Here is a 21,824-nt window from a genome sequence, read left to right as displayed (position 1 = left end):
ATATTCCAAAATCTACAGCACATAACGTAAAGATTCAGAGAATCTGGAAACAAACATGTGTCCAATTGACACTCAATCAATCGATACTAGATGCCCTTTAAAAACGGACACAATTCTGGGCTCAGGAACCCTTTCAGAAATCATCGTCTGTGACATCCATAAATGCAGGTTAAAGCTCCATCAGGAAAAGAAGAAGCCGTGCGTGAACATGATCCAGAAATGCAGCGGTCTTCTTTGGACCAAAGCTCATTTAAAGCTGCAGTCGGCAGGTTTTCAAAATTGCGAGTCTAAAGTCGGAAAATGCGAACTGATACAACTTTCAGGCCCCTCCCCCAACCTCTAACAAGCTCCGAATCACCCCCCAAACCCCTCCCTCTCTGTGGACGAGGTTGTGCACGTGAGTTCACACCAGTGTGAGCGCACACAAGCTGGGGCAGACTCACGCTCAGCAGCGTGTGCACAAGCTGTGATTGACAGGTAGGATTCCTCCACCCTAACTTGATTGGTTAAAAACAGCCGGGAGCGCTCGGTTTTTGCAAACACGATTACAGGCTTCAGAGGGAGCTACAGAATTGATTATTTTTCCTAAACAGCCTATTTAATATTCTACTTCCAGAATCCCATGACAGTTCAAGCTAATATGACTAAAAAAAAGTTGCCGACCGCAGCTTTAAACTGAGGAAAAGTGGATAAACCATCTGTGGTCAGACGAATCGAAATTTGAAATTCTTTTTGGAAATCACTGACGCCACATCTTCCAGACAAAGGAGGAGCAGGACCATCCGGCTGGTTATCGTTGCTCAGCCTGCATCTCTGATGCTGTGGGGGTGTATTACTGCCTGTGGATCTTTCAACATTTGGTGCATCATCAAATGTGAAATGCAACACAGAGCTCCAGGACTGCTGAGCATCTAGAATCCGATATCAGACGGGAATGTGACAACATTCCTCTCCCAAAGGTCCAGCAGCTGATCTCCTCGGCTCCCAGATGTTCACAGACTGTTGTCTGAGAGGGACGGGATGCAACGCAGTGGGAAACAAGGACCTGTACCAACTTTTCTGAGCTGCTTTCATCAAATTCAAGATGAGCCAATATTTCTGTTTAGTCATTTGATTGGTTTGTGAGATTCTGTTTATTTACTGATATAAAGTATCATGACCATAGGACATTAATTTGACCTTAAACATTGCATTTACTCATTTAGCGGACTCTTTTTCTAAGCAAACTTAGGTACAGTAAGAAGCACTTCATGAGAATAAGGGGAACAAGTAGAGTGTTGAAGGTAGAAAGGGATATTTCGGATATTTTTTGGTAGCCCATTTCACCGTCGTTAAAGCACAAATAAGAACAGTCTGGACTGAGTCTGCTTTGTGCACGGGGATGGCTGTATCGGATGACGCTCCTGAGAGGAATGCGGTGGTCATTATAGTAAACTCCACCCACAAGTGCCTCCTTCTTGGTACCTTCTGTATGCATGGATGAGGAAGTTGGACTGTTTTTCCAATTTCCAGTAAATGGAAATTCACTTAAAGTTTGCGTCCTATCAAATATGCCGTTTTTTTTTAAATATCGTGCTATTATGGTGATTGCTGCGGTATGAGACTCTGTGGTTGTCATTTTTCATCCACCAGGTCATGAGCTACATACTCCATTGTCTTTTATTCCACATCGTGGTTTACCTCAACTCATCGTAGGTGATATAAATATCCATTTAGTCAAGGCTCTGCTGACTTCCTGTCACTCGTCTATTCATCTGGCCTGAAACAGATTTGCAGCCCTAATCCTCATTTGAAATGGTGCCATGGACTGCATCATGGCCAGGCCTTTTCAGCTTCCTGACCGCCGACTCATTTGAAACAGCCCTCTGGTTCCAGCACCGCTGGTCTCATTCCACAGTGACCTCGGAAACCTGCCTCTCAGACCCGTGCCTCTTTCTCTACATACTAGATGTTTTGTTAGCGAAGACAGGCAAAAATCCTTAGCAAGCAGTTAGATAAAGCCTGTGTTCGAAACCGCATATTACATACTACATACTTGCAAACTGCATACTGATCGATCAGACATTATGCAGAGCGTTTACCCACAATGCATTGCGCTCCTACCCGAGCCGAAATCAGCCGGCCTGAAGCTGATTTCGCTTAAGCTCTAAACTCTGTAAACTTTAGCAACATTTGAAACATTTTCAGGCAAGAAAGTAGTCGTTTAGATCCCCAACGTGTTGAAAACCTGACAAAATACCGGCTATTTACAATTTTGTTCCCACGAATTCGGCGCTACTAAAGCTAGCTGCAGTGAGCAACGCACTTCCGGTTATTTTCACAAAATAAAATACCCGTTGCCTTTTATCATAGGGAAAGCCATTACGATACAATTGGTGCTTTTGTTTTGAAAACAGGAAGTGAACCTACCCTCGTTGTAGCTAGCTTGAAACTGCCGTTTTGACAGGAAATGACGATCGGCGACGTCACTTTACGTTGCATCTTGGGTAGTTTGAGTATGAGTAGTAACCTCATGATGCATACCCAACATTTCAGCGAATCTAGTATGCATCCGGGAACTTAAAAAAAGTTAAAGTTAGTATGAGTAGTAGGAGTAGTGGGAGAAGTATGCGGTTTCGAACACAGCCAAAGCATCTGTTATCGATGCGCTACAAGCTAGGCCAGTCACCAAATAGAAGCTACATACAGTCGTTGATGCTCAATTAACCTAAAACCCACATGGAGGCTGGAGCTGCTTATATAAGTGGCAAATTGCTATGAAAGTTTGTATTTGGTCACCAGATAGCTCGGAGCCTGAAAGTGTGATTTTTTGTCATGATTGTAATTTAGCCGACCTTGTTAGAATTCAGCTGCATCTTAAGCTAAGCACTATAATGATAAAAATCAAAGGAGGAACTCCAGCTTTACATTGTAGCTTACCATTCAGAAGCCATTATACAGCGTACATACCTCAAACATAATGCCATTCTTCGTTTTATAGGATCTATGGATCCAGGATTCTTCAAATTTTTTCTATGACAGACAGCCACTCATGAGTCCATCATCCACCATCACCCTCTCCGACCCACCTGAGACTGCTGAAAAAGTATCGCCTTCTCTGGGTTGATACCACAGGCCAGCAGACTGGCAGCCATGTCCAGTATGTTGCTCCTGAGCTGAGCAGGATCCTGAGACTGGGTAATGGAGTGCAGGTCCACGATGCTGTAGATCACAGAAGGGTACTGGTTCTGCAGGGCCACCCAGTTCTCCAGAGCACCCAGGTAGTTTCCCAGGTGTGGGACTCCAGTTGGCTGGATCCCCGAGAACACGCGACCACGGCCGGGAGGATCCTGGAAGAGAAGAAGGAACATGCTTAACCCTAATCCCTGATAGGGGACATTTTTGTCCACTTGGGGTGTACTTTCTCCTCTAGTTTCACACTGGAAATAGTGATACTCATCATATTTTCTCCAGTTGTGCATTTTTTACTATTTTTTCGAATTTCAAACACATCATATACAACATCATTTAACCCAGCATGAGACTCTGTTTCTGTTATTGTTTTAATTATTTTAATATTGTTGTTGTTTATTGTTGTTTTTACATTGTTCTTGTGTTTTATGCCTTGTTTTATTTTGTGTTGTACAGCACTTTGTTTCAGTCAAGGCTGTGTTAAAAGGCTATATGAATAAAGTTGATGATGATGATGATGAATGCAATTTCTCATTGTGAAGTCAAAAAACTCATTTTTGTCCCCTTTTAAAACTACCTAAAAACATTATATATTAATATTTTTTCCCACTTTTGTTCCATAAATCTTTTATTCCACTTCAGTTCTGATCATAACTACCAAGTTTTTAATTATTTTCAAAAAATTAACCCTTTAGATGCCAATTTGAACTTTTTAGCCCAAATTTTAAGTCTTTAGGTGCCAGTATTTTCAAAATATGGAATGCAAAGTGGAATTATTAAGTAGGGATAATTATGGTCTGGGATATGTTAATGAGTAGCAACAGCATTGATTTTTAGGGATTTAATTTTTTTTTGTTATGCCTGATTTAAAAAAAAAAAACTCCTTAATTTCTGAAAAGGCACATGGCATCAGGTATGAGGGTTAAGATGGCAAAATGAAGAAGAATACAGTAATAATATTACAGGTGTATAAAATCAGTCCAAAATCATATGTTTTTATGTTTACTTTTTATAAAAGCAACGAGATAAAAGGCATGATCACAGTGAGGGTCGCTGTGAAAAAGAGAGAAGCTTCAAAAGCTTGAAGTTTCACTGCTCAAATATTGGCAGGTTGGAGGCCAGCAGCAGCCATGCTTGTGTTATTATGATCTTAACTCTATGGCTCGCACCTCCGTTCTCTCCCAAACACGTTTAATAAAAAGAATGCAGCACCTTACAGGCCAACAATATCATTTCACATCCACCCAACTTGCTCCCAAGCAGGGAGGCACGCTAAAAGAAGACAGAAGCCACAACCACAGACGTGCAACAAATTTACGGACATGAGGCTCAGCATATCACCAACATTAAAACAAGGAGACAGCATGAGCTGTGTGTGTGCCGTGTTTGTACCACTGGGCAAACGCTGTGTTGCTCTTTGTGCAGAGCCTCGCCATGGGCCAGACCGCTTCATTTCTCCTGGCATCAACCTGCACTGCTGAACCTTGGCTTTGCTGAGAGTCTTAACCACTGCTTGTGGCACCTTAGACCACACGGTGCAATTAGAGGGAGAGAAACGCGTCACCTGCCATGAGACATGAAACCACACTGGCATCCGAAAATCTGGACTTCTTCATCAAGGCTGTTTCATGCTAGGTTAGGGGTGCGACTGAGCTGTGTTTTTGTTGGGCCGAAACAAGACAAAGTGTTTGGAGCCCGGGCAACACAACTCACCACCCACACTGGAGACCAGGAATGTTTGAGGGCCAAAGTCAAGAGGTTATACAAAAAAAACTTGATAAGGAATAATGTTTTTACTGAGATCAAATGAGCTTCTACAAGGTACAACCAGGGTGAAAGCATCCATCTGCCAAGTGCTGGTGAAATATGCAACATCAATAACAATTTGCCATTGAGTAGGGCGGATTTTATCGATACTGCGATATATATCGATATTTTTTGCCCCGATAAAGTATCGATTTTTCAGCCGTACGTATCAATTATTTATTTATTTTTTTATTTTTTTTAAGCAAACTTGGTAAAAACACAGAACATTAACATAATACTATACAATGCCGGGGGGGGTCACATTATAAAAAACAGTGATAAATTAGTTCATAACCCTAACCTGGATGGGTTAAAAGTGGAGGACAAATTTCGTGTGTATGAATGTATGCATGACAATAAATCTAATCTTAATCTTAATCATAAAAATGTTATATAAAGTGGTTTTGATGGCTTTTCTGTTTATAGAGTTTTGGATTGTTGTTATGTATTGTTTGAGCCATCTGTCCAATCAGCAACGATTCATGTCAAATCTCGCTGTCCCTTTAAAATCTTTCAGAAAATGATGTAAGTGTATTGAATCGTATCGAATCGAAGGCTGAATATCGTGTATCATATCGTATCGTGAGATTAGTGTATCGCTGCAGCCCTATTATTGAGCGACTGGTAAATTTGAGCATTCAATTATCGGTGGCTGAAGTTAAGTTCCCACCCTGTGTACCACATGTATTCAATAAAAATGGCACAGCTTTGAGAAGACATGCCAAGGGCCACGTTGTAAAGTACAAATGAAACGATGGAATACCAAAAGTCTTGTTTTAAATAATCAAATATCTGAAAAATGAGTGATAAACATGCCAAAATGCAGAATATAGAAGTTATCATCCAACTTTATGTTAATGAAGTAAACAACAGTATTACAAACTGGTGTTAAAAAACAATTTGCCACATATACACACACACACACACACAAGTCTGTGAAATAGTAAAAACCCTAAAAGAGGTACATTTAGGAAGTAAACAGCAATTTGTTATGCTAGAATATAAAAGTTTAATGGCTTTCTTAACCAAGAGTGCAGTCGCTCTCCCCTCTGTGCGTTCTTATTCAGGTTGCTGTGTTCTGTATGGCTGCAGCTTCAGATGTTTGTGCTAATAGTTAGTAGAGCTAGTCTCTCCGACTCAGAAGATCAGCTGATAGGTTTCCACACTCCTCATGTCCACAATGTCAAATGTACAAACGATGCTTGTTTTGGAAAAACGAAGGTGACAAATGAAAAGAGAATGTGTGCGATATGCTAAAGTAGCTGTTTGCTTTCCGTCATCGCTGCCATTTCCCTTTTTTGTGCGCTCATTTGCTTTGCTGCCGACAGATCCACAGACAGAATCTGCAGATTGAAAAAAAACTTTCAACCAAGTAAGATGAAGCAAATGGAGTGAGACATGTTTACTTTTGATTTCCCTCACAGTTTGCTTCTGTTTAGGCACTAACACCACTTGGTTAGGTTTAGTAAAACATCACTGCTTGGCTTAGAACAGATCATAATGTCTAAGTTTAGTAGGTGTTAGATAACTTCTTACTTCCGTTAAGGAGCAGATAAAATTATTCTGTTTATCATGACATATGCACAAAGTTTGGAAACTATCCTTAAATTACATAAACCTTCAATTTAAATAACCTGATTTACTGTGTTGATTTCGCAAACACTTTCAAAGAAGATAAGTTTAGCTTGATGTAAGTTTGTATTGATTCGTCGTCAACAGCAACACCTGGACATTTCAGAGGAGCCCGTTTTAAAACTCCCCCCTCAGTAAACCCATGGGATCTCCGAGTTATCACGTCAGATCTGGCCGGCCATCATATGTTCCCCAGCTGCAATTTTCAAGGTTATCATAACTAATCATTAAAAGCTGAAACTTTTAGAGGATATCCTCTTCGGTCACTGCTGAGAAATCAGTTATCTTGACAGCTTGCTGAGCTACATCACATTCAATCTGACTGAAGGACAGGCTCAGCACAGCATCTGATATCAGATAGCAGCTGCTCTCACAACAGCGTGGCCCTTAGTTTCCAGATCTCTCAGCTCTCAGGGATCAAGTAACAACTGCTCTGAAGCCAGCATGATCCACGACGTCTCCATCTACTGGCCTGAGGGAGCGGCTCTCTACCCAGCAAGAGGGAGGCAGGAAGGAACTGGGTGCTTATGTCATTACTGACGGGGTAATTGCACTGGAGTGCCATTGATGCTGAGAGCCTCTTAAGAGGTGTCAGGATTGATTTGGGTGTGGACGGGGCCCTGAGCCTGGCTCTTGTGTGTTCTCACCTCAAGCTGACACGCCTAACGCATGTTCCCCCTCTGTGCCGCCTCCCAGGGGAGGCCATTAGCCATGCAAACGTGGTAATGGTGTCATTTGAACCAATTGAGTGTCAAATAAGAGTCAACGCCACAGCTAACTAGCCACTGGGCAATCATGGGCCATCAGGCCTGATGCTGCTGCCCCACACACCTCCATGTTAGTTTTGGTCAGAGGGAAGTGTCTTTAAACATGTGCCTTTATATAGAGGAGATAGTTTACACAAGAAGTAAATCAACTGCTGCGTGATGACAGAGATGTCAAATGTTGTAAAACAATTATTGTTTGTAATGAATACCTCACTGCAAAGCCAACAGTAATAACGTACTATCATCTGTATTAACACAGTCCAAGTTCATTTATTTACTTGTGAAATACTTGAAACATCTCAGAGGTAAAATGATACCGTAGGCCTTATTAAAAAAAAGTCAAATAAATTAAATGTTCTGCAAGCTGTTCAAACTTATAACTTTATAACCAGATTTTAACACCCCAAAAAGAAAATATGACAAAATATGAACTAAAGCGTAAGCATTTTAAAACACTGGGACTCAGGAGTGCTTTAAGTTTACATTTAAATAACTTTTTTAATCGTGTCCTCTTAGGCTCTCTGCAGTGATTAAACAATAACCGCATTGAGTTTAATTATTTGGTGATATATAAAGAGCTCTCTGTGGGTTCATGTGTGTTCAGCAACACTGGTTGGTGATTAATCTTTAACAAGCGATGATTTTGCCTGATATAAGACTGTTAACTCATTACACCATCCCGTGCCGCGCTCCAACCATAGACTGTTTATTAGATTAAGCCGCAGAAGAGAAATCTAAATGAATAAATAACTAGTGGTGTAGCACCACCATTAAAGTTAGTTAAGTCAGTAACTGGAGGACATGTTGAACCTGCTTTGTATTACAGGCTCCACATCTTTGGTTGCAAAAAAAACAGACTGTAAAATATGAATCACTTGATTAATTAACAAAATAAATAATGCTTTTTTTAAGGTATAATAAAAGAATAGATCATATTTCCATTTATAGTAAAACAGATCGTATGGTTTGATTTTAGGCCGTGACCACTCTGGAATGAACAAGTAGCTTTTTCAGTGGGTGCGTCATGTTTCCACAGTACTTTACACATGAAAATCCTGTTTAAAAAAAACAACACAAGGTATAGTCCAAATACCAGAGACTGCGTTCCATGTTTATGTTCCCCATCTTTGTTTTGCATGTTAAATTTTAAACTGTTCCTGGATCGTTTTTCCTCTTTTTTCCTCCAGAGACTAGTAAAACGGAGCAGATGGAAGCTCTAGATGAAGGTTACCAAAGTTACTGCAGATCAACCCGGCAGGAACCTAAACGCCTGTAGCAAATTTCATGGCAATCCATCACATGGTAACTGAGACACAACAGTCAAATTCACCAAAGTTGACCTTGTGGTGGTGCTAGAAACAATGTCAGGAGATGTCTAAGGGTCTTTGGAAATGGGAGACATTACGGGAGTCTGGACCTCTGACCGACTGACCAGCTGACAGAACAAAACAATCCACAGAGCCAGGAAGAGGCCGATGGTGTGGCTAAAAGACGGCTGCGTTTGCACAAGTGAGGGAAAAGCAGCCGTCCTCAGCTAACAGGCACACCGAGCTCACTTCTAATGAAATGCTATGTATCTTTGTCAAGTTACAGTCCAGCTCTCTCTGAAAAGGATGCCTGCTGATGACATGGAGCAGACACAACACTAGTTGTTCTCTCCTCATATTTTATCCTGACAGGCACGGTGCAGTCGCACTACACCACTGAAAAGGTGACGAAAACCTTCTTCATCCACGTCTGCCATATGCTAAATGCATCGCGCACCACGTGTGTGTGACATTAGCGCCAACAGCTAGAAGGTTACATACACTAAAAGGCCATGTTTTCACACTTGCAGTACCTTTCCGGGAATGTGTTCATTTGTCAGTGTGTGTGGTAATATCCATTGGGATGGAGGTCATGTGCAAACACAGACGTATGTCCGCATGTGTCGTAGTCCTTGCCTAGATCAACATCTGGGAAGCTGTGAAGGTGTCTGTTCATGCGAATTTGACAGCTCGCATCAAGGATCGGCAGCAGTGGAAAGAAAACTACCAGACAGTTAATCAAAAACAGTTATGTGACCAGAAATCTGCATCATCAAATTGAAGAACAATAGTCGAGCTGGAGTGAATTCACTTCATTCACCCACAACAACAAAAAGACAGAATTCCATGGAGGCGTTTCTCTGTTCTCCGCAATGAAATTACACCCTTACAAATGCTGTCAGGAGACGGATAAAAGCTTAATATAAATCTTTGGTCCTCAGGCTGCATGCTACTTCTTTAGTTGGATTTATACGTAGTTTCAACTATTTTCATTTAAGCTGGACAAAGACTTTATCAACCTTCAAGAAAAGCAATGATCTCACATGCAAAGACAACACTGGAAATCAGATACTATCTAGTTATTCTTTCTCTTTTTAATTGTTAATATAACACTTAAAGTGTCATTTGCTCTAGAAAACTTCCCATTTGACCGTTTGCTCTTCTTTTATATCTTAGGTCATAGGCCGGATCTTCTGTCCTTCAACTGGTTCAAATAATGTTTCTTTAAGGTTGCATTCAAGAGATTCCCATCATTATTATAATTATCGAGTCATTGTGGCTTTTCCAGGAATATAGTCTCAGTCCACTCAGTATTTTTAATCACAGGAATGGTTTTGGTCGAGCTAGAGCTTCCAAAACTGTGCATTTCTCTTCTCAGATCAGCTCTGGGGTGCTTTTCAGGGCTCATCCATCATATCAGAGCCTCGATGTCCTGCGGCGCTCCATCGACATCTCTCTCAACACGGAGCTGAGGAGAGGGCACGATAGTCGCTGCTTTTTTACAGCGCCAGTTTCAACACGACACAAGTCCACCTCTGGGAGCGTCGCCGCATGCCCCGCTGTGCGTTACCATCAGCTCTTTGTGAGCCAGCAGAGAGCTCCAGATCCGACTGCATCTGCAGAGCTCGGAGACGGGCCCACGGATGGAGGATATTCACAGCCCTCCTGCTGGGTGTCTTACACAGTGTTCAGTGTTCCTCTGCTCTCCCGGGCACCCCAGGCATCCCATTAACACCAACATCATGCTGAAATACACGCTGACACACGTTACCCCATTCCTGTGCATCTCTCTTCATCTCAGCCTTTTGCCCACTTTGGGACCTGTTAAGCAGGTGACCAACAGAGCCGCACTTCAGTGAGGAATCAAACAGGAAACGGGGCTCGCTGCATTGTGCCTCTTTATCCCTGAAGGTATGTCTGTGTTTAGCCAGTGTTGAAGCGCACCACAGCTTGAAACAAAGTGCATGTGACCACAAGGAAAACATGCATACGTGGATGCATATAGACACAATGGCCAGAAAAAGGTTAGGAAGTACAGCAGTGGATTAAGCGTGAAAAAAAGAGCAAGTGGAAATTAGCAGGAGATGATGCTATAAAACAAGAATAAAAAGATTAAATGCAACTACAGTCCAGGTAGGTTGTTTTCTCTTTTTTCTGCATGGCGAGTATGTTGCAGGGGCAGCAGGCCCAGAAGGAGCGCTTGATTAAATCTGCGGTTGACGTGTGGGACAGGTGAGATTGATGAGGTTCCTCCGAGTTTCACACTGTGCAGAGAGCAGGGGTACAGGAACAGAACGCTGCAGTGTGGCGGGACAGGGCTCAGGGCCCACTCGCGCCGTGGGGTCCCTCGCCTGATTAATGGGACTGGAGGCCCTTCAAAAACAGCACTCCCCGCAGGCAGAGGCCGTCGGTGCTCCAAAAATAACCTGGCAGGGGGGGGGGATTCCAGCCCTAACAGGCAGCAGCTTCTGAAGGAATCGCACTTCAATAGAGCCTGGGGGAGATAACCAAGCCGAGAGGCTCCTACTTTAAGACAGGAAGCTGTTATCTGGCTCATTAGAAACTAAACATTTAATGACTTCTAGTTTTTGGGAAGTGACTCACTAACAGTGCATCAGTGCTGGCATCATATTACTTGCTGATGTTATTACACTAAACATCTGTGAAATATGGCCGATGCCAAGAAAAAAGAAAAAAAACTTTACACCGTTTGTTTTCTCTGCTTTTCAAATTTCTGTTTCAATGATCCAGTGGAAGCTGCAAAAAGACACGTCAAGGCTAAAGCACTATAGAAAGTTCTTTAAGTGAGCACAGAGACTGAACGCTGCCCAGCAGCCACTTGGCTTCGTGTACAGGAAGTCCAGTATCATGGAAAAGATCCAGAGATGTCCAGGTTCAGGCCTCTCTGCTGTTTGGGCTTTCTCTCATTTCCACAGTTGTCTCTAATCTGACTTATTATTTGAAAACACACACTGCTAAGTTTCTTCTGTGTGGAATGAGGAAAAAGCAGTTTATTAATGACTGTCTTCTTTACCGTCAGAGAGCGAAACTGCTGTGTGAAAAAGGCGGCTTTCAGGGAGGAAGAATAACTGCACATCTCACTGAGAGATAGACAACTTGACAAGATGTGTGATGCTGCGGTGGACGAGACTGCGTAAAACAGAGCTGTGTTGCAAAAACCGTCTCAGCCAAACGAAAATAGTAACAGAAGCTTAAGCGGCTGATATGCGCCAACAGACACGATTTTCTTGTTTTTTTTTCGTGAAACCAGACATGGATACAACAAATCCCGCCCCTACCCGAAGTTCACTTAGAAATATAATTTTAGGATTCAGTTGCTTTTTTATTTACAAACTACTTGGCTAAGATTCGGTAGTAAAAGCTACACAGTTGTGGTCAGGCACTGAAAAGTATATGGTTTAAGTTTAGGAAAACATCAGGAGTTGCGTTAAAGCAGACGTGATGATTACGTCCAACTACTGGCTGCGGAGTCCCGTCCCCGAGACAAATGACAAGAAAAGGGATGGACGCATAATCTAGATGTTCAACTAAAATACATTACTTTGAAGCCGTGTTGGGTAGCATGAAAAACAAAAAGTAAAGGTTTCAGACCCCCTTTCAGAATCTGATCCCATAAAAAAATTGATAACCAACTAACATTCAACATAACACCATGTAGCTGAAATAAAGAGCTTTCAAATCAGATTTTAAAACTTTTGTATGAAAGAGCAAAGTCACTGGCTAAAACTGAGTTTAATCCTGCTAAAAACCACATCCAGTTCATCCACGGCTGCACGTAGAGCAGCTGTGTGCACATGGAAAAGCCAAAACCACCTTCATTTATGTGTGACTTCTTAGCTTATGCAAACACATTATAGGTCAGTTTCAAATAGTTTCATTCGACCACTTCCTCCTCCTCCAGTGTTGACAACGGACATGTTTAAATTTAATTTTACTAACAGGAAACTCGCTGACTGACGGGAGGGCTAATAATACCTGAAAATACACATAAAAGTCACAACGCAGCAAAAAATAAGCGACACACAGATCGTAAATTTATCAATATGTTATTATGGTAACACTCAGGGCAAACCTCCACCACCAGCACCTCTGAAGAGTGCGGTCACTTCCTCCTGCGAGGGCACAAAGGCACAATATCAGATACTTGGTATGTTTTAATTAAAAACGTCAGATGCTCCATGAAAAAAAGCTCTGGATCAGCCTCACAACTAAAACATGGGAAGACTCCCAAGGCACCATTGTGGCTGTGGTTCTGTAATTCGACTTAGGGAGATGAATTTTCAAAATAGGAATAAGCTGACATGTGGGACTGCTTTAAGGAAAGGGTAAATGTGCAGGGCTTCAGAGTGAAGGCCTTGGCTGGAGAATGATTACGACAGACCTAATTACACAGAAGGGACCGCTGTGAATTAGCGGGCTTTTCTGACAGTTGAAAATAAATAGGGCAGTTAATGTACATCCTCAAAGGGGAGGCCAGTTTCCTCGCTCTCGCTGGCCTCTCCCATGTGGTGCAGGAGCTGCTCTAATGGTTTTAGCTGACACCCGAGTAAGTGAATTTGGAGTTGAGGAAAACAGAGAGGCAAATTAGAAGTCACTTCCTCTTTCCTGCAGCCCAGGGCCGACTCGACTGATAGCAACCAATAACGGGGCCACAGGCAAAAGAAATGGCTGCGTTTACGGCTGATATGAAGCTGAAGGTCAGAGGAGGGCGGGAAGGCTGCGAGAACAATTATTTCCCTGCAATGACAAAATGCAACTCGCCATATAAAATGCATCAATGCAGCGATTTAAAGGTGAAGAAATTAGGAATGATTATTCAAAGATTTGATCAGAATGACAACAATTTGCTTCCCAACTGGATGAAAACACAGCCAGACTGTTGGGCAAAGACTTAATGTCAGACATCTTAGTGTAAATGTCATCTGAACAACATTAACATTAGTAAAGTAAAGGGATGTGAATAGCCGCATTCGGACAGAGCAGTTCTAAGAACGATCCACCTGGAATTCCGTTCCAATAACAGTCCTTCTCCAGGGGAACTGTTTCAGTTTGCATTCGCAAATGAGTCGGGACCTTGATAGAGACTGATGGGACGCAACCCTCTGCGACAGCGATGTGTTACTTTAGCGCCACATTCAACAACAAAACAGAACAAAACAAAACCCGTGAAAAGTAAGGAGAGAAGAAAAAAACACCACCAAGAAGCTAATAGGGAGAGCGGGGAGGCCACCGTGTTCATGGTCTGCATGATGGTGATATTAATCATGGACGATCACATCAGGCGTCTAACATGGAGGCTGGAAGAGCTCACAGAGAGAGTCAGGAGACGAAGGATGGAGCGCAGGCCATACTTCTTGGTTTCATGAAGGAAGGAGAGCAGAGCGCCGCAGACAAAGGAGACCACGTGGAGGTTTAACTTATTAAACACGCGCCGGTTGTGTCCGTGTCGTATGAGGAAACATTTCAGCCGTGACAACATGACAAGGGGCGGAGCTACCAACCACCAAACACCTACGTCAGATGTGTTGCTATGGAAACCAGAACAGACCCAGCCTCGGAGAAGGAGCTAAAATGGTTCCAGGAACTGAGGGCCGTGGTCCCGAGTTCCTGTATGTCCAAATGCGGGGAAAAAACGGCCCCGTTCCTGAAAAGGTTAAAGGAACTGCCAAAGGTTCCTACAGTGGGAATGTGCCTAATCTTTCACACAATTTGATTCACTTCAAAACCTTGGATCAATGCTCAATTACAGTCATCGGCAAAGTCATTCAACTCCCATTGCACTGGATTTCACATGTAACGGGGCACGATCAGTGTTTAAGAGCATTTATTCACATCCAACTTGTGCAAAGAAAGGAGAGGTTTGAATGCAGAGTAGTGCATGTGGCCTTTACATTCAAACAGGTTAGAATAACTGTTAGAGCAAAGAAATTACCTATCTTTGTCAAGCTGAGACATCTTTGCACGTGAAAAAAAAGAAGAAATAAAGAAATACTTTGACATAATTGATAATATGGTAAATATGAAACATTTGCTGTAAACTAAATGACAGTCAGAGCAGAAGTCTGATCGGAGAGAATAAACCCAGGAACAGGATATAGTGTCAAATATTTCGTTTGCTAGAAATAAACAGAATTTTATGAATTAAAACTTGCCTCATCGGTTTTTAAAACATAATATTACTGTTAAAAACTTCACGTTTTTAACAGTAAAATGATATATAATATGATATGATAACTCCACCAAGATCACTGGGGCTGTTGTCTCCGACTTTAAAAACTGGTTCAGTATCCTTTAAATAATCAAAAACAATGACAGATTTAGAAATAATGACAAACTACTGGGCTCTAATACAATAGAGACCATTTACAGTATCTGTGGTGTCTAACAGTGAACCAGAAATACTGTCAATGCTGGCAGGCCAAGCAGTAGTTCATGAAAACTTCTTGGAGCCGAGGGTCTAAAGCCACGATTATGCTCACAAAAAGTGTCCCCTCAGTGGTTTAGGTGAGCTGTACAGAGGCCTGAAGGGAAGGACCTGTGAGCTAAAGGTTACCATCAAACAAGGAGGTGAATGACTGGCCAAAACAACACGAAAGCGTCCGGCACGCCAGCTATTGTAGCATCGATTTCCACGTGCCAAAAAGTGAAGGACGGTAACAAATCTCACCTTCTGTTCCCGAGTCATAGTGTTAAATAAAAACCCCAAAAATAGCAGTTATTTTATACCATTTATTCTAACAGTAGGCACAAAAGCAATGCATCTATGTTTGTCCCCTCAAATTTAGCTATGTAATGACAGCACATCGCAGCAATATTTGCAGTCACATTAACTACAAGCGTGAAACTTAAAAAGCAGACAAACAGCTCTGAGAAAACTGAAAGCGTCTGACAAATGTCACACTTCACGTTTCTGCCAGTCAGTCGGAGCTCCTGGACGTTTAAAGCTGCGTCTTGTTTGACGTGAATCGCACCTCGGAGCGTAGTCTGCGCTCAGCCATCTACATTTAGAGAAAATTTAAACAAATGAGAAGCAACACTTCATTTCTGGTGTTATTGCTGGTCCTGAAGCACTGCTGTGATGCTCTCAGGGTCCCAGACTTCCAGCCTCGGCTCCCTTTACATTGCACACAGGACGGCAGTGAACGTGCCGACTGTATCGCAGCTCGTACATCAACCTGCAACAGGGCTTTAGGTTGATGAGTGAGGTTTAAACTGGGCCATAAGGTCAGAACAGTTCAGCTGTTAAATAGTTAAACTTATGTGCGCCAAGGAACTCAGTGTTTGCTTAGCAGAAAAACCTCAAGCTGACTTACAAAACGTTTGAATCCACTTAAAACCAGAATAAGTCAGTAAAAAGATATTTAGCAACAGCTAGTGAAAGCTGCTACATATAATGTGATGAAACAAACGGTTTCAAACTCACACAGAAACAATAAAAACACTGTTTATATCAGACACTATAATAACTTAGATGTGATCAAGCCAGCTCAAAGTCAAATAAAATCACTGTATGACATTTAATTCCTCAGACGACATACTGAAGCATCCCTTTGCGCAGCCACGTTCTGCCTCAAGCTGCCTCCTTTGGTGTCAGTTTATCATTTCCGTCATTTCCCAGAATGTCTTTTCTCCGGGGCTCGGGTTGGGCGTTTGCTTTCATCTGTACTTCCTTCAGAGCCTTCTGAGCAACCGACACCAAAGCGAGCAGTTACTGCTGAGGTTCCAGGTCTCTGAAAGCACTTTCTGCTGTCAGACTTACAGCACCTCTCATAAATACTACAACTTCCAGCTTCAATTCCACGAGCACCTTCTACACCGTGTCAAGCAGTCTTATGTTTCCGCTCTTATGTTTCCTTTTATTACTTTTTTAACTGACAGGTAATAATCACATTTTTAAGAGAATGTCAAACTTGACAGAAATGTATTTGTAGAAGAAGGGCTGCACAGGAAGAAGTTTCGATGACTGGATTCTTACACGCAGCCACAGAAAGGCCGCAAACATAACGCACCAATCAAGCTTTCTGGGTAAAAGAAACTGACCGGTAGTTTGTCACACATCATCAGCTATTAGCATCACACCAGTGAGCTTTAGTGCCAGCCAATTTCTGCCAGAATCTCAAATCATTAAGCCGTTAAAAGCAGCTAGATTAACCATGGTTTTTTACCACCTCAATTCAGTATTACCCTCTTATGACTAATTAGTTTTGCTGAAACCTGAGAAGGCTCCAGAAGACTCCGTCCGTATGCGTCTGCGTATTCATTGAGCATAAATGAGCATTTAGGCTGCTTAGCCAGGGTGCCTGCAAGTGTGTCAGTCAGACAAAAATAAATTATCGTTCACAGCCTAAATCCTGCAAGAGAAATCAGAGCAAATTTTGCTCCAACATCAGAGTAAGTGGTTGATCACACGAATGCACAGGCTGCATTCAGGAGTTCAACCAAACATGACAAAGGTTTTTAAGAGAAGGAGAAAGAACATCCAGCGGAGGAGAGGAGGAGAACAAATTAAAGGAGAAACCAGCATAAATGAGCGTCTCAGTAAAGTGTTGGGTCACGAAGAACACCCAGAACATTTTCAGTGCACTGTTGTCGTTGTTTTTAGATCTACAAGACTGTCGAATGAAAGATATTCACTCATTTGGTGTTTGCTGACGGCAGCAGAGAGCTCTGTCTAACATTAGTCCAAAATCTCACTTCAATGATCCATTGGGTTGAGTTCTGACGACTGGGTCATAATATGAGCCGCATATTTTCATTTTCATCCGAGTCATTACCCCCTTTGAGACCTATGCAAAGGTGTGGTGTCATCCCAAAAGAGACCGCTCCCATCAGAGGTCCCACAGTTAGGCTCTGCGTGGTTTGCCTGATCTCTTGTTTTTTTTCCCTCAAATTAAAAGGCGACAGATGACACCCTTTAGAAGACTTTAGGGGTGAAACTTATAACAGGATGACGCTATAAACTACAAAGCTAAATTAGTTTAGGAGCTACAAACAGCTTCAGCTATTATTAACCAGCTGTTCCAAGACAGGGTATAAAAAAGAGAGGGAGAGACCACTGGCTCATAAATCTTTAAGATGAAAAAAGACCGTTTATGTGTGGATAGACAAAAGGACATGTTCGCATAAAATGCTCATACAGCAAAATGTGCATCTCCGCAGTTCATGTTAATTCCACAATGTCGTGTACTCCCTTAACTTAAGCAGTACAAGTTGAGTGGCAATATACCAGTGACCCACTTATATGTGAATTCAAAAGGGGAAAATGGTCTTATTTTTATTATTTATCTGCCATTGATGGTTGCTTATCCAAGGAATAACTTAAATGTTTGTGATGTGGATGAATAACTCAGATACTGTCGTTTAGTTCTGAGAGAATTGGACTGATTTTTCCCAACATCAGAAACAAATAAATAGCTTAAGAAGGACTATTTAGACTATTCATGTATCTAGATTGGCCAAACAATGGTTATATGGTTCTATGGTTCTCATGGCTCACACACATTGTGTGTATGTGCTTAAACAACAAAATAATAGTTAAATAAAAGAAAATCTGGAGTGGGTTTGGTTCCTTTTTTATCTCAGGTGAGGCTTATGAGCTGAAGGAACTGTGAAGGGGCTGGCGCTTTCGATGACGTCATTAATGGTTCTCGAGCCAGAACAGTTGCGCGGTTGCGCCGAGTAAGAATCAGGCTTTACGGTCTCAGACATTGAAAACCTATAGATTTCTTTACAACACATACATAATAAGCAAGTATTGCCCCTATATAAGTTAAGGAAATAGCGATTAACTGTTTATTAAGCAGAAGGATATGGTTTAATGAGTGCCTTCTGAGAGTAAACGTGTTGCTGTAGAGGCTGTTTGTCATTTACAGAGGAAAGACATGGAGCTGAGAGGATGTTGGGCAGATAATTAAGAGCCGACACGCTGCTACACACAGCTCACCTCCTCTGCACTGCCGTCTGTTGCTGACCTGCTGTCCACTTCAACACAAACTTTGAACACAAACGGCGTTTTAAAACATATTAACTCGTTATTTTTAAATGCATTCCTTCACAGCAGCACGTACCTTGGTTTCCGGACAGACTGCGGGGCAGAAAGACCTTTTCGGGGAGTTAAACTTCTGAATGAATCTGAAGAGACGCTTCGAGTTTATCCGCAAGGGGAGCGCCATGTTGGATCGTGACATCACTCTACGGAAAGCGTTGAAGGACAAAAGCGTTGCGGTACGTAGGAAGGCGTTAAATAACAGCTTAAATTGTGGTCAGTGTAGAAGGAAATAGTCTTATAATTTACTTCAGTAGAAATACTAATTGTACACCGTAAAACTCCACATTATGCGTATAAGTGTGCAAATATAATTTTGTATTTGTAATAAAGTATTAAAAGCAGACAGTGGAGTAACCCCCCCCCCCCATTAATCCTCCTAAACTATAACAAACATCATCAATGATATGTTGTTATTTAAACAGTGACAGAAAAGCTGGAGCTTCCTGCTATAGTTGGTTGACTTGCAGCTCATCAGTGATCATCTTTACTGTATTTAATTTTATCTTTTAAATGCCGTGTTTTTAATGAATCGGGTTTTATTTAGAGTCGTATCAAAGGTGTTCAAAATATTCGTCGAAATGGTTTTCTTTCAGATGACAAATTGATCAATTCACGAATCAAACTGCACATGGAGGAATGTTTGAGTAGTTAAATCTAAAAAAAAAACATGTCATTAGTTGCCCTTATGTTTTGGGTAATTTCTAAAGTAACTTGTCATTTAAATTGTTAGATAAAAATAATGCAGAATGACGGGAAAACTATGCTTGGGAGATGCAGTAGAGTAGAGGTGAAATGGAAAAGCATGAAAGCACTTAGGTACAAGTAAAAATGAATACTGTAAATGTACTTAAATCTCATGTTACCCACTTTGTATAAAGGATCACGCTGTAAAATGATAGCTGTCTGTGACTGGAGCACTGAATAAAATCTACATTTTTATTAGAGACTGTCCCACAAAATAAATAACAACAATCAAACTGCACTTGAATAAACCATTTGGTCATGTGAATAGTAATAGTAATATTTTATTTGTTCCCTATGTGTTTTATGTTAATTTGTAAAGTAAATAGTAATTAAAATGGTAATAAATGTTGTAGTAAGTGAAATATTTCCTTGAGAAATGCAGTGGAGTAGAGGTAAAACTGGAAAAAGTACACACAATAAAGAACTATCTTTGTTTAGTTTTTGGTTTTTTTTGTACCTGATGCTTATATTTATTCAGTCATTCAAACCTTTATTTAAGCAGGTCATTAAACAACAATACATACACGTTCTACACCAAACGTTATACAAGCTTGAGTAGAACCCATAGAACAATTACAACGTTCTTAAAAACAAAACCTCAGAATATTTAATCATCACAGGCCAGACAGGTGCAGGATGGTCAATCACAGCATTTACAGCCAGACATATATATGTATATAAACAAGCCTTAATTTTCACATGATCGTAACATCCATTATCTGTACTAGTTTGTTCTCGGGAGGGTCGGCTGGAGTCGAGTGGGGGGCCAATAATGCGCAGTCTTCACTGTTACTACACTGTGGAATATTTAAATATCTTTAACAAAATCTTAATAAATGAATAAATAAATAAAAAGCAGAGCCAGGCACTCAGGGAACATGGAGTCTATCAAAGATTAACTATCCCTTCAGTCATAATTATTGAATTTAGACTAAAACTTTTAACATAACAATGTCTTTGATTAACTCCTTTCGTCTATCCTCTCGACTTTGGTACTTTAATTCTATTTAGAGAGATTTTAATGCATAAATGAAACAATAAAAGTGAAGAGAGACAAATACAAAAATTAAAAAGTCCTTAAAAAGAGACCTAAATTGTTCACTATTGCTTTTACTATTGTTTTTACTATTGCTTCTGTCTCTATGAGTGTGTGACCATCTGCATGAGTGTGTCAACAGGTGCCAACCTGAATGGGTTAAAAGCGGAGGACCAATTTCGTGTGTATGCATGCATGCATGACAATAAATCTGATCTTAATCTTAATCTTAATCTTACAAAATGTAAAAAAGATAAAAAAGAAACATTATGATTTTCTATCATTATGATGATGATCATTTAGAATTAAATTAAAATGAAAAAGCAGGTTTTTAATGTAAATTCCCATAAGTTTTCATTTTTAATGCTTTTTAGATTCAGTCAGTCAGAACAGGTGAGAGTTAGTCATGTGATTAGATACTGTCACCCCTGAAGAAAGGGATGGTTTTAAATGCAATAATGTGCGATAGTTTGAGTTAATGAGTCAGATCAATGTTGTATCTCTGACTGTTGTAACACTGAACTCTTAACAAAAGGAGGGATGGGATTTAAAGAAAAAAATGATCTTGCAGTTGAATCATATTAATGTAAATCATCTTCTGAGAAACCTCAACTGCTGACTCTTTAAACTGAGAGCAGCACAGGACCCTCTGGTCTACTTGCTGAGCTGTACACCAGCTGCCCGCTCTGCTCTGTATGCATGTCTGAGCCATGTGCAGCCTATGGAAGAGGCAGATATGCAACTGCACACATTCCCACAGCTAAATGTACAGTAGGCTATAGAAATGTGTCAGACATGTGCGGTTTCCTTGTTGTCAGAGGTCTTCATGTTAATTGAGTGGTGTTGTGTCTGGCAGCTTCCTCAACAACCAAACTTTCCCAGGGAGCAGCTGCAGAACTCCTTTATTCTATACCTTCCCTCATTACAAAGTGGCGATATATATGCTCCGACTGATTATACTCCACGCTGGGTAAAGTTACAACATGTTTGCAGGGCAGGCCGGCTGCTCACAGTCCCTGAGACCTCTTGTTTTTCAAACATCTGCTCCTGATATTTTTCCCTCCACCTTTTGCATCTGGTTGCATTTGCAGAACAAAATACAGACTATCATTCCATATTCATTATTATTTCCCGAGGCACTGAGGCTGAGCTCTTTGGTGTGTCAGATTCAGAGACCTGAGCCGGCATGTTCTCTCACGCCTGGCCGATGGGAGATCTGGTTTTCGTGGAGCAAAGGACGACTGATGGGAGATGCGTTTGTATGCCTACTGGTGTGTGTGTTTGAGTGTGTG

General features: G+C 41.3%; 1 protein-coding gene across 1 annotated transcript in view; it reads right to left on the bottom strand.

Moving 5' to 3' along the window:
- Positions 1 to 18,877, bottom strand: part of wars2 (tryptophanyl tRNA synthetase 2, mitochondrial) — a 35,986-nt gene extending 17,109 nt beyond the window's left edge. The window contains exons 1-2 of the mRNA XM_075478763.1: positions 18,772 to 18,877; positions 3,069 to 3,329 (exon numbers count right to left, since the gene is read on the bottom strand). Coding sequence (XP_075334878.1) covers positions 3,069 to 3,329; positions 18,772 to 18,876 — 366 coding nt within the window. The 5' untranslated portion in view covers position 18,877. The remainder of the gene's footprint in view (positions 1 to 3,068; positions 3,330 to 18,771) is intronic.
- Positions 18,878 to 21,824: the final 2,947 nt, after the last annotated feature.

Source organism: Odontesthes bonariensis, chromosome 12, assembly GCF_027942865.1.
Source record: "Odontesthes bonariensis isolate fOdoBon6 chromosome 12, fOdoBon6.hap1, whole genome shotgun sequence".
NCBI lineage: Eukaryota > Metazoa > Chordata > Actinopteri > Atheriniformes > Atherinopsidae > Odontesthes > Odontesthes bonariensis.
The sequence above is the reverse complement of the archived record's forward strand: the minus strand, read 5'-3'. Positions and strand labels throughout refer to the sequence as shown.